Source organism: Delphinapterus leucas, chromosome 10 (genome assembly GCF_059928025.1).
Source record: "Delphinapterus leucas isolate spDelLeu-1000000601 "Yukka" chromosome 10, BTC_Dleu_Yukka2, whole genome shotgun sequence".
In the NCBI taxonomy this organism is placed as follows: domain Eukaryota; kingdom Metazoa; phylum Chordata; class Mammalia; order Artiodactyla; family Monodontidae; genus Delphinapterus; species Delphinapterus leucas.
In genome coordinates, this window is record NC_143138.1 from 11,926,065 (window position 1) to 11,938,486 (window position 12,422).

At 39.8% G+C, this 12,422-nt stretch overlaps 1 protein-coding gene across 3 annotated transcripts in view; it reads right to left on the minus strand.

The window, feature by feature from the left end:
- DTNBP1 (dystrobrevin binding protein 1) overlaps nucleotides 1-12,422 on the minus strand; it is a 179,559-nt gene that overhangs the window by 60,104 nt on the left and 107,033 nt on the right. For all 3 annotated transcript variants that reach the window (XM_022586716.3, XM_089918377.1, XM_022586714.3), the window contains one exon: nucleotides 6,276-6,298. In XM_022586716.3, coding sequence (XP_022442424.3) covers nucleotides 6,276-6,298 — 23 coding nt within the window. The remainder of the gene's footprint in view (nucleotides 1-6,275; nucleotides 6,299-12,422) is intronic.

Here is a 12,422-nt window from a genome sequence, read left to right on the forward strand (position 1 = left end):
AATGGTCATAGGAACATACATATCAATAATTACCTTAAACGTGAACGGATTAAATGCTCCGGCCAAAAGACACAGGCTTGAATGGATACAAAAACAAGACCCATATAATATGCTGTCTACAAGAGTCCGACTGCAGACATAGGGACACATACAGACTGAAAGTTAGGGAATGGAAAAAGATATTCCATGCAAATGGAAATCAAAAGAAAGCTGGAGTAGCAATACTCATATCAGATAAAACAGACTTTAAAATAAAGAATGTTACAAGAGACAAGGAAGGACACTACATAATGATCAAGGGATCAATCCAAGAAGAAGATAAAACAATTATAAATATATATGCACCCAACATAGGAGCACCTCAATACATAAGGCAACTGCTAACAGCTATAAAACAGGAAAGTGACAGTAAAACAATAACAGTGGGGGACTTTAACACCTCACTTACACCAATGGACAGATCATACAAAGAGAAAACTAATAAGGAAACACAAGCTTTAAATGACATAACAGAACAGATAGATTTAATTGATATTTATAGGACATTGCATCCAAAAACAGATTACACTTTCTTCTCAAGTGCACATGGAACATTCCCCAGGATAGATCACATCTTGGGTCACAAATCAAGGCTTAGTAAATTTAAGAAAATTGAAATCATACCAAGCATCTTTTCTGACCACAACACTATGAGATTAGAAATCAATGACATGGAAAAAAACGTAAAAAACCACAAAAACATGAAGGCTAAACAATACATTACTAAATAACCAAGAGATCACTGAAGAAATCAAAGAGGAAATCAAAAAATACCTAGAGACAAATGACAATGAAAACATGATGATCCAAAACCTATGGGAGGCAGCAAAAGCCGTTCTAAGAGGGAAGTTTATTGCTATACAAGCCTACCTCAAGAAACAAGAAAAATCTCAAATAAACAATCTAACCTTACACCTGAAGGGGCTAGAGAAAGAAGAACAAACAAAACCCACAGTTAGCAGAAGGCAAGAAATCATCAAGATCAGAGCAGAAATAAATGAAATAGAAACAGAACAATAGCAAAGATCAATAAAACTAAAAGCTGGTTCTTTGAGAAGATAAAATCAATAAACTCCTCAAATCAATAAAATTAGAAATGAAAAAGGAGAAGCTATAACAGACACCACAGAAACACGAAGCATCCTAAGAGACTACTACAAGCAACCCTATGCCAATAAAATGGACAGCCTGGAAGAAATGGACAAATTCTTAGAAAGGTATAACCTTCCAAGAATGAACCAGGAAGAAACAGAAAATATGAACAGACCAATCACAAGTAATGAAATTGAAAGTGTGATTAAAAATCTTCCAACAGGGCTTCCCTGGTGGCGCAGTGGGTGAGAGTCCGCTTGCCGATGCAGGGGACGCGGGTTTGTGCCCCGGCCCAGGAAGATCCCACATGCTGCGGAGCACCTGGACCCGCAAGCCATGGCTGCTGAGCCTGCGCATCCGGAGCCTGTGCTCCGCAACGGGAGAGGCCACAACAGTGAGAGGCCTGCGTACCACAAAAAAAAAATCTTCCAACAAACAACAGTCCAGGACCAGATGGCTTCACAGGTGAATTCTATCAAACATTTAGAGAAGAGCTAACACCCATCTTTCTCAAATGCTTCCAAAAAATTGCAGAGGAAGGAACACTCCCAAACTCATTCTATGAGGCCACCATCACCCTGATACTAAAACCAGACAAAGATACTACAAAAAAAGAAAATTACAGACCAATATCACTGATGAATATAGATGCAAAAATTCTCAACAAAATACTAGCAAACAGAATCCAACAACACATTACAAGGATCATACACCATGATCAAGTGGGATTTATCCCAGGGATGCAAGAATTCTTCAATATACGCAAATCAATCAATGTGATACACCAATATTAACAAATTCAAGAAGAAAAACAATATGATCACCTCAATAGATGCAGAAAAAGCTTTTGAGCAAATTCAACACCGATTTATGATAAAAAGTCTCCAGAAAGTGGGCATAGAGGGAACCTACCTCAACATAATAAAGGCCATATATGACAAACCCACAGCAAACATCATTCTCAATGGTGAGAAAGTGAAAGCATTTCCTCTAAGATTAGGAACAAGATAAGGATGTCCACTCTCACTACTATTATGCAACATAGTTTTGGAAGTCCTAGCCATGGCAATCAGAGAAGAAAACGAAATAAAAGGAATACAAATTGGAAAAGAAGTGAAACTGACACTGTTTGCAGATGACATGATACTATACATAGAGAATCCTAAAGATGCCACCAGAAAACTACTAGAGGTAATCAATGAATTTGGTGAAGTTGCAGGATACAAAATTAATGCACAGAAATCTCTTGCATTCCTATACACTAATGATGAAACACCTGAAAGAGAAATTAAGGAAACACTCCCATTTACCACTGCAACAAAAAGAATAAAATACCTATATGCAAAGAATAAAAAGAATAAAAGACCTGTATGCAGAAAACTATAAGACAATGATGAAAGAAATTAAAGATGATACCAAAAGGTGGAGAGATAGACCATGTTCTTGGATTGGAAGAATCAATATTTGGAACATGACTATACTACCCAAAGCAATCTACAGATTCAATGCAATCCCTATCAAACTACCAATGGCATTTTAAAAAATTAATTAATTTATTTATTTTGGCTGCACTGGGTCTTCGTTGCGGTACACAGGCTTCCTCTGGTTGCGGTGCGCGGGCTTCTCACTGCGGTGGCTTCTCTTGTTGCAGAGCATGGGCTCTAGGCGTGCGGGCTTTAGTAGTTGTGGCTCGTGGGCTCTAGAGCACAGGCTCAGTAGTCGTGGTGCACAGGTTTAGTTGCTCCGCGGCACGTGGCATCTTCCTGGACCAGGGCTCGAACCCATGTCCCCTGCACTGGCAGGTGGATTCTTAACCACTGCGCCACCAGGGAAACCCCTATGGCATTTTTAACGGAACTAGAACAAAACAATCTTAAAATTTGTATAGAGACATAAAAGACCCCGAATAGCCAAAGCAGTCTTGAGGGAAAAAAACGGAGCTGGAGGAATCAGACGCCCTGACTTCAGACTATACTACAAACTTACAGTAATCAAGGCAATATAGTATGGGCACAAAAACAGAAATATAGATTAATGGAACAAGACAGAAAGCCCAGAGATAAACCCACACACCTACGGTCAACTAATCTATGACAAAGGAGGCAAGGATATACAATGGAGAAAAGACAGTCTCCTCAATAAGTGATGCTGGGAAAACTGGACAGCTACATGTAAAAGAATGAAATTAGAACACTGCCTAACACCATACATAAAAATAAACTCAAAATGGATTAGAGACCTAAATATAATACCGGACACTATAAAACTCTCAGAGGAAAACATAGGAAGAACACTCTTTGACATAAATCACAGCAAGATCTTTTTTGACCCACCTCCTAGAGTAATGGAAATAAAAACAAAAATAAACAGATGGGACCTAATGAAACTTCAAAGCTTTTGCACAGCAAAGGAAACCATAAACAAGACAAAAAGACAACCCTCAGAATGGGAGAAAATATTTGCAAACGAATCAACAAAGGATTAATCTCCAAAATATATAAACAACTCATGCAGCTCAATATTAAAAAAACAAACAACCCAATCCAAAAATGGGCAGAAGACCTAAATAGACATTTCTCCAAAGAAGACATACAGATGGCCAAGAAGCACATGAAAAGTTGCTCAACATCACTCATAATTAGAGAAATGCAAATCAAACCACAGTGAGGTATCACCTCACACCAGTTAGAATGGGCATCATCAGAAAATCTACAAACAACAAATGCTGGAGAGGGTGTGGAGAAAAGGGAACCCTCTTGCACTGTTGGTGGGAATGTAAATTGATACAGCCACTATGGAGAACAGTATGGAGGTTCCTTAAAAAACTAAAAGTAGAATTACCATATGATCCAGCAATCCCACTACTGGGCATATACCCTGAGAAAACCATAATTCAAAAAGAGACATGCACCCCAATGTTCATTGCAGGAATATTTACAATTGCCAGGTCATGTAAGCAACCTAAATGTCCATCGACAGACGAATGGATAAAGAAGATGTGGTACATATATACAATGGAATATTACTCAGCCATAAAAAGGAACAAAACTGGGTCATTTGTAGAGACGTGGGTGGACCCAGAGACTGTCATACAGAGTGAAGTACGTTGGACAGAGAAAAACAAGTATCGCATATTAACACATATATGTGGAACGTATAAAAATGGTACAGATGAACCGGTTTGCAGGGTAGAAATTGAGACACAGATGTAGAGAGCAAACGTATGGACACCAAGGGGGGAAAGCCACGGGGGACTGGGGGTGGTGGTGTGATGAATTGGGCAATTGGGATTGACATGTATACACTGATGTGTATAAAATGGATGACTAATAAGAACCTGCTGTATAAAAAAATAAAATCAAAAAATAACACTCAAGAGGAAAAAATTTTCAATGAATATTAGTTCTTTAAAACACTAGATATGATACAATAATCAGTTTAGGGTCTGTTCAAATTTGAGAGCTTTAATTGGCCTGTGGGTGGGTTGGATGTGCTGTTAAATATTGTGCATAATTAGGGATGTGTGTGTAAACAAGATATTTCAGCATAAATTGAATTATTCTATCAGGTAATATGTAACACTATCTAACCTTTTGCAAACTGCTGGTCTCCTCTCTTTCTGTGAGATGCAAGCAAAGTTGACATTTTGCATAATCTGTGTTCCTGCCTGTCTTTTAATATTAAGTTGCTTTTTTTCTTCTCCTAACATAAGATGCTAGCAGACTAAAAGAAAAGAAGGAGAGGGACAATAATATTTTATGAGGGTTTCAAATCTTATTTTAAACCAGTGAGGAAAAATAATGTACATGAGTTGTGGTTCACAAATTGATTAAGAATAATGATGTAGCCATGATAATACATCACATTATCATTGAACATGGCCCTCAACAAACTGGCCATGAACTTAATCATTTACTATAACTAGTCAGTCAAATAGAAACTCAGCCAAAACAAGTCTGTCTGATTATAGTCATAGTAGGAATAAGCCTTTATACCTTTTACCTTGCGGGTTACTTATTTTCTCTAACACATCCAAATAAATCATACACGTGAACAATTCAACTGTAAATAATATATGGAAAATCTTTAACCAGTAACTCTAAAAGTCAATACTAGCTTATATATGAAACATAATAAGCAATAATTCAAAGTCTTCTTGGTTACTGAAATTCTCTGAGAAAAATTTCACTACTCAATTGCTAATGAGTAATTGAAAAGTGGCAAACTGGAAGGGCTTTCGGCTGTTGGAAAGTTTGTGGTTTTCCCTATTTTTCACAAGTGTTTCCCCATAACCAGTAAGGGTCAACGTGACCAAGAATTATTCTTCAGTGCCCACCTGCAACAGCTCCCTAAAATTAAAAAGCAATGCTGGGCACTTTTAGTATCTCAGAATATAGTTCATCAAAGCTTGTAATTTTACAGATTGAGAAACTAAGGCTGAAAAAGATAAAGAGATGTATCCAAAGTTACAAGATGGTGGCAGAGCATGACCCAGCACTGAAAACCTCGCAGGAGGTTCATGTGACTCTGGGTCAACTGCAGGGCCACCTCTCTGCCTTTATCACCACAGCCTCTACGTGTGGCCCAGGCTCAGCACAACAGAAACCAGAATCTTTTTAAATTATGATTCTCTGGGACTTCCCTGGTGGTCCCGTGGCTAAGACTCCGCGCTCCCAATGCAGGGGGCCAGGGTTCAATCCCTGGTCAGGGAACTAGATCCCACGTGCCACAACTAAGAGTCCACATACTGCTGTGTGTGCACAGCACTCGAGTCCACAAGATCCTGTGTGCCACAACTAAGACCTGGCCCCGCACAGCCAGATAATAAATAAATAAATGTTTAAAAAAAAACCCCAAACACTATGATTCTCAACAACCTCAAAGTTAGCGCTGTGTCTCCTAACATACTACTTATAATGTCATTAGCAGAAACTCACTTGGTACATGTGTTACAGCTAAAAAAGAATATCAAAACCACCTGTGATTAAATAAAATTTATGAAAACAGTATTAAGCAAACTTTTCTGATGTAAATTGTCTGATTTAAAGAAAAAGGAATGCATTCGTTCATCATCAACAAGAGAGAACATCTGACATCAATTAACTCTCATCTACTTTAAAGTGAAGAATTAAACACAAAATTACCTTTGAAGGTTTCAAGTTCCTTCCTGTAGGAAAAAAAAGATACAAATTTGTTAATCTATTCCCAATGGAAACTGCTCTTAGATTATAAAATTTTAAGTACTTCAAATGCCCAGAGTGGTATTTCTAGATGCTCACATGTCAATTATACTTCACTGAAATTACCAGTACAATTAGCCTAAAGCTACTATTTTCAGTTTTTCTGCTATTACCCTATTAATGGCTCAAAAAAGTTCTACCAAAATTTAAACTATTAAAACACTGAAATACTTATAAGAAGACATACAGCATTTTAATGCCAGCTAGGAACCATCTAGTATATGTAAGAATCAGTTTATAAAAGCACTTAACAATTTTCCCTCCACTGATAAATATTAAACCACAGATTTTTTAAATCTTTAATTAAAAATCATCCAGAATAGGAGCAGTGTTTTCCCTGTTAAATGAAAGGGGAGAGCATATATCAAAGGACTGAAGTCCATAGATCATCCTGACACAAAAGGGCCAGGCCTCCAGGAAATCCTCTGGTTTGTAATTTTGTCAGTGTCAATTAGCGATGCTGAAACACAAAGTTTCCTGGGGAAGTGTAAAGCCAGGGAAGATAGATGAACAATCATATAACAAAACATTTTTTTAAATAAATCTATTTATTTATTCATTCATTCATTCATTCATTCATTTATGGCTGTGTTGGGTCTTGGTTGCTGCGCATGAGCCTTCTCTACCTGGGGCGAGCGGGAGTTACTCTTCGTTGTGGTGTGCGGGCTTCTCACTGCAGTGGCTTCTCTTGTTACACAGCATGGGCTCTAGGCACACGGGCTTCAGTAATTGTGGCACGCAGGCTCAGTAGTTATGGCTTGCAGGCTCTAGAGCGCAGGCTCAATAGTTGTGGCGCACGGGCTTAGTTGCTCCGTGGCATGTGGGAATCTTCCCGGACTAGGGCTCGAACCCGTGTCCCCTGCATTGGCAGGTGGATTCTAAACCACTGTGCCACCAGGGAAGTCCCCATAATACAAAACATTTTTGACAAAGAAGTCAAAAGCAAGTTTTTTTCAGGTTTTCCTTTATAATTTTGTAATTATATTTTTCTCATTATCAGTACTAATAATTTTGAGGAGGCAAATTCATTTAGTAAAGGTTTGTTATCCCACTCAAAATATGAGACATTTCTTTTATCTGCATGTACGTTTTACTAAAAATCTAGAGCTATTTTAGATTCTCAAATCAGTATTCCACATTGCTAATTACAATACCCGTCACGCTCCAAAACAGTTGACTACAATGAACAGCTGGCTGGTGGAACTGGCAAGGTGCCACTGAAAAGCCAATATTCTTGTAACAGCCAAGTGAAGGTTCTTAAATCAGATGGTCATCTCACCCCTCTTTTTTTCCTAAAAATACCAACTCATGATAATATTGCCCCAGCACCACAGTTCATTAAGAAAAAAGAATGTTATTTTCAATCCTATCATTTAAAAAAAAAAGAGTGCAATTGTTTCCCTTGAGCCAATAGCCCAGCTGCATTCTTAAAAGACTAGGTCCAAAGTAAACATGCCTAAAACCTACTTTACACTCCAATAACGGGATGAAAGCCGAAATAGCCCTGGCGGAAAGGCAACATGTATTGTAAGAGAATATCCTGAAGAGATACCTTCAATCTACTTTTTTTTTTCCTCTACTTCTTATTGATGCCCTCGTGTGAGCAATCCCCTACAGCCACCAAGGGGTGGACAAGATGACGGAACACTCAGTTCAGTATTTAGGAAGTAATTCTTTTCTCTCCGATTATAGTCTTTAGATAGTGTCTGCCTTCCTTCTTTTAGAACATGCAGCAGTAAACAAAATTTCAAAAAAGCACCTCCTGTTTTAAAAAGGTGAAACTTGGAGTAATGATTTCAGACATTGTTTTTCCCTTACTCTCGCCCTGAATACTAAAAACCATAAAGTGAAGAATCCAGTGGCTACTTTATTAACGAGTCATTGCCCAATTGAGGGAAGCTTTCACGTGGAAGGGAAGCTTACCATGCCCACCTTCCAACCTTCTGGCTGCCTCATCAAAGCAACGGAAAGCTGCTATGAGAAAAGAGGAAAGGCGAGCCGGGTGCTCTCCCCTAAGACACCTCTGCTTACAGACTGTCATGACCCACGGCAGTTCAAGAAACTTCCTCTCAGGAAGTCATCCACTCCTGTACCCAATTCCTAAGAAAGAAGGCTGGTTGAGGTAGTGGTGGTACAGATAACGGTGGTTTAAGCTAGAAGTCAGTGCTACGGAACTTTTAAAGAACTGATAAAGGAAATCAGTAGCACTGAAAGCCTTGAAGTGTTGTAATTTTTAGGGCAAACTCCACAATGTCAGAGGTAACAGCATCTGGAAATACAGAAGATATAAGAGAAGGGAGGGAAAGGCACGTCAAGCAGAGGTAACGGTGAAAGTGAAGCCGTGGAGGCTGAACGGTGTGGGTTATCTTTAGGAAAGAACAATTCAGAAGAGTAGGCTGAATGAAGAGAAAGTAGTGGGAGATGAAGCTAAAGAGGTAGAGGATTCTGACTGCCAGGCTAAAAGGATTTGGTTTTATTTTTAGCAGGAGAAAAACTTGAGCAAATCTGTGCTTCGGGAAGAACATTCTAGCCGTGATGGACAGATGCACTAACGAGGGGGAGCATAAAGCAGGGAGCACTCAGGAAACCATTAGAAGAGTTTGAAGAAGAGCCAACTAGTGCCTGGAAAGGGCAACATAAGTGGCAATGGCCATGAAGAGAGGGAGTCCAATTTGAAAAACGCCATGGAGGAGACTCAACAGACCATGGCAACTGATGACATGGGCACAAGGTACGTAACTGTGAGAGTTCTAGTCTGGATCACTGGAAGGAAAGGGAATTCGTTAGCAGAACACTTAGGAAGAGGAGCAGATTTTGGAGGGCAGCGCATGAGTTCAGTTTGGAACTTAATGAAATAATCTGGAAGGTAGGAAACCTAAGGCTGGTGATGCTGAAAGACATGACTCCCATCGCCTGAAACCCACTCAGGGATTCAGCTCCCCCACTGCCCGTTCAGTCCTGAACCTCCTCCAGCTTGGCTTCCAGGCCCCACCACTGCACAGTGAGGGTCACCAGCAATCACCAAGCTGCCGGAGGCAATGCTCACTCTCAGTTCTCGTCCGGATCCCTCAGCAGAATTTGATTCCTTGAGAAAGTTTTCTCTAGTTTTTCTCCTTCTCCCTCAGTTCCTTCTGCTACTTCTCTACCCCTTCCAGACCACTAGATGCTGGAGCTCTGCCAGCCCGGTCCTGGGCCCTCTGCGTAACTTATATTCTCTCACAAGGCAATTCATTCAGCTATGCAGCCTCAAATACCATCCACACACTGACTTCCTGATTTATACTTCCTGTCTTGATCTCTTCTTTGAGCTCCAGACGCAAATGCAACTGCCTATTTGAGAGCTCTGCTCAAAGTGGAGCAGGCTTCCCAACAATACCTGTAAAAGAGCCTGTTCGGGCTTCTCTGGTGGCACAGTGGTTAAGAATCCATTTGCCAACGCAGGGGACACAGGTTTGAGCCCTGGTCTGGAAAGATCCCACATGCCGCAGAGCAACTAAGTCCATGCGCCACAACTACTGAGCCTGTGCTCTAGAGTCTGCGAGCCACAACTACTGAGCCCGCGCACCACAACTACTGAAGCCCGCGCACCTAGAGCCCCTGCTCCGCAACAAGAGAAGCCACCGCAATGAGAAGCCCGCATACCGCAACGAAGAGTAGACCCCACTCGCCACAACTAGGGAAAGCCCGTGCGCAGCAACGAAGACCCAATGGCAGCCAAAAATAAATAAAGTAAATAAATTTTTTAAAAAAAAGAGCCTGTTCTTCCTTCAGTCTCTCTCATCTCAACTCATGCCATTACCAAGTTCCTCAAGCTTTGGTTTATCCATCTCCCTCCTTCGCCACATCTAATCCATCAATGTATCCTATTAATCCTATCTCAAAACATATCCTGAATCCATCCATTTCTCCCCATGTCACTACTGTCATGATGATAAATACCGCGCCTTGGATAAATATTCATTTTCTCATACTGAATGTAATCCTTGATCATTCATTCAACAAAAAATGTACTGAGCCTTAGACACTAGGAATAATGTTAGGAATAGCAGTAGGAATAATGCTCAGGTTGGGTTATACACGTTCCACAACCTCAAGCAACTTTAGTGAGAAGAGACAGAAGTAAAGCAACAGTTAGAAACTGATGTCATAGATTAGTGCTCTGATAATGCCAGCCATGCTGAGGATTTTCTAGGAATACAGAGGAGGGAGCAACTCACACACTGTGGGTTGCTGGGAAAGGCTTCCTGGAGGAGCCAGGATTGAACTGAGTTTTGAGGGAAAGTATAACTGATGATGACAGGTGACACTGATCGAAAACATGGCAGGTGCTTCACTCTTGACCATTATTACGTCATACTCGCAGCTAACCAAATGTCTAAGTTCTAGCTACTCTCCAAACTCTTATCCAAGTTCACCTTTTCCATGAAGATATCCTTCACACTCAAATGGCCATCTCCCCTTACCTCAACTCCTATAGCGCTCAGGTCCATCAGTTTTATAACACCTGGTGCACTGCCTTGTAATGCAGTGATCTCCATGCAGGTATCATCTCTACAATTACACTGCAGAGATCCTGAAGTGCAGAGATCATGTCTCATCCACCCTGATCACACATGTGCACAGAGTCAGACACAACAGACACTCAGCAGCAAGTCATGATTATCAAGTACTGTGGCTGCAGAATGACTAAGAATAGCTGCTTCTTCAAAGAAGCCTTTGCTAGGACTAGGGAGGATCTTATTCTTTATAAAAAAGTTTGACCACACAGTCTCTCATCTGATAACAACGTGTTTGCCTCTTGCAATTTCAAAAATCTGAGTCTCTTCTTTTTCAAAGTTTAATAATATTTTCAGAAGATCAAATAAGTAGAAAGAATTGAAATGCCTTCCTTTAGATTTTACCGTATTTTAAATTTTACTCAATTCAGCAAAGGCCGTCACAAAATTTAGCATAACCAACCCTGAAACTAAAACATTCACCAAATAACACCAGACTCAAAAATCTAATATTTCCAAAGGGCGAAACTGCTATTTAATCATTTTCTCTACAGGGGTTGAGTTATGAGGGCAGGAAAAAAAAAAAAGCATCACATTAATAAATAAATCTATGGAGTGTTGCAAGAAGTATATTAAATCTGTATACGTATAGAAATCAACTAAATCAGACCCACAGATGCAAACTTAATAGATTGGAGCCACTGGATAAATGTCTCCATAAACACAATCGTCTCACAGATGGAAGCACACTTTCTCTAAACACTAAACTGCTTCCCCAGGACAAATCCATGATAAAAACCTTACACAATGATTCTCTATGGCAAAATACCACATTCAAAATGTGAAGTGCAAAATCAACTCTCACATTTTTCTTCATATTTGAAAATGTTTAGGGGAAATTTTTTTAAAAGTATGATCAGCAATACTTTCTGTATTGAACACAGTAGAAGAGTGTCCCTTGGTTATGGCTGATGGATAGGAAAGTTCATAGGAAAGATCTTACAAGACCTCTTTCACAAAAGACCGGCTACTATTCACTATTACCCAATCTTTTGTTTCTTAGCATTCTACAGTCATGAAAATGTGTACCCTTATGCACTTGGTGAGTCTGTGGTTAAGAGGGTAGAAAGTGGATGAAGGTGGCGCTGGGGGAGAGCTGGCCTACCTGCTTGAGGTAATTTTCACAAAACTGTATCTTAGAAGTCCCTGCTGTCATTTGCTCCTTACACAGGTACTGTGGAGGGGCATGTGTTATAGAACAAGATCTTTTTAATACATAGAATGGGAGGTGGCAACAACCAAGAACAGAACCCAAGAGAATAACAGAACTAAAGCATCTACAATGGCAACTAGACACTAACCTACAGTAGAGAAGAAAATTTAGGATATGAGTGTTATAGAAGTAAAAAAAAGGACAGTTTCAAGAGGTCAGGTAAATAAGGACTGATTTGTCAATGGGCTTAGTTACCTAAAGACTAAGAAGAAAAATACAGTTTAAATATTTAAAGTGCATCATGGATTTGGTCTCCATGAACGTCTCAGTATGACACAACCT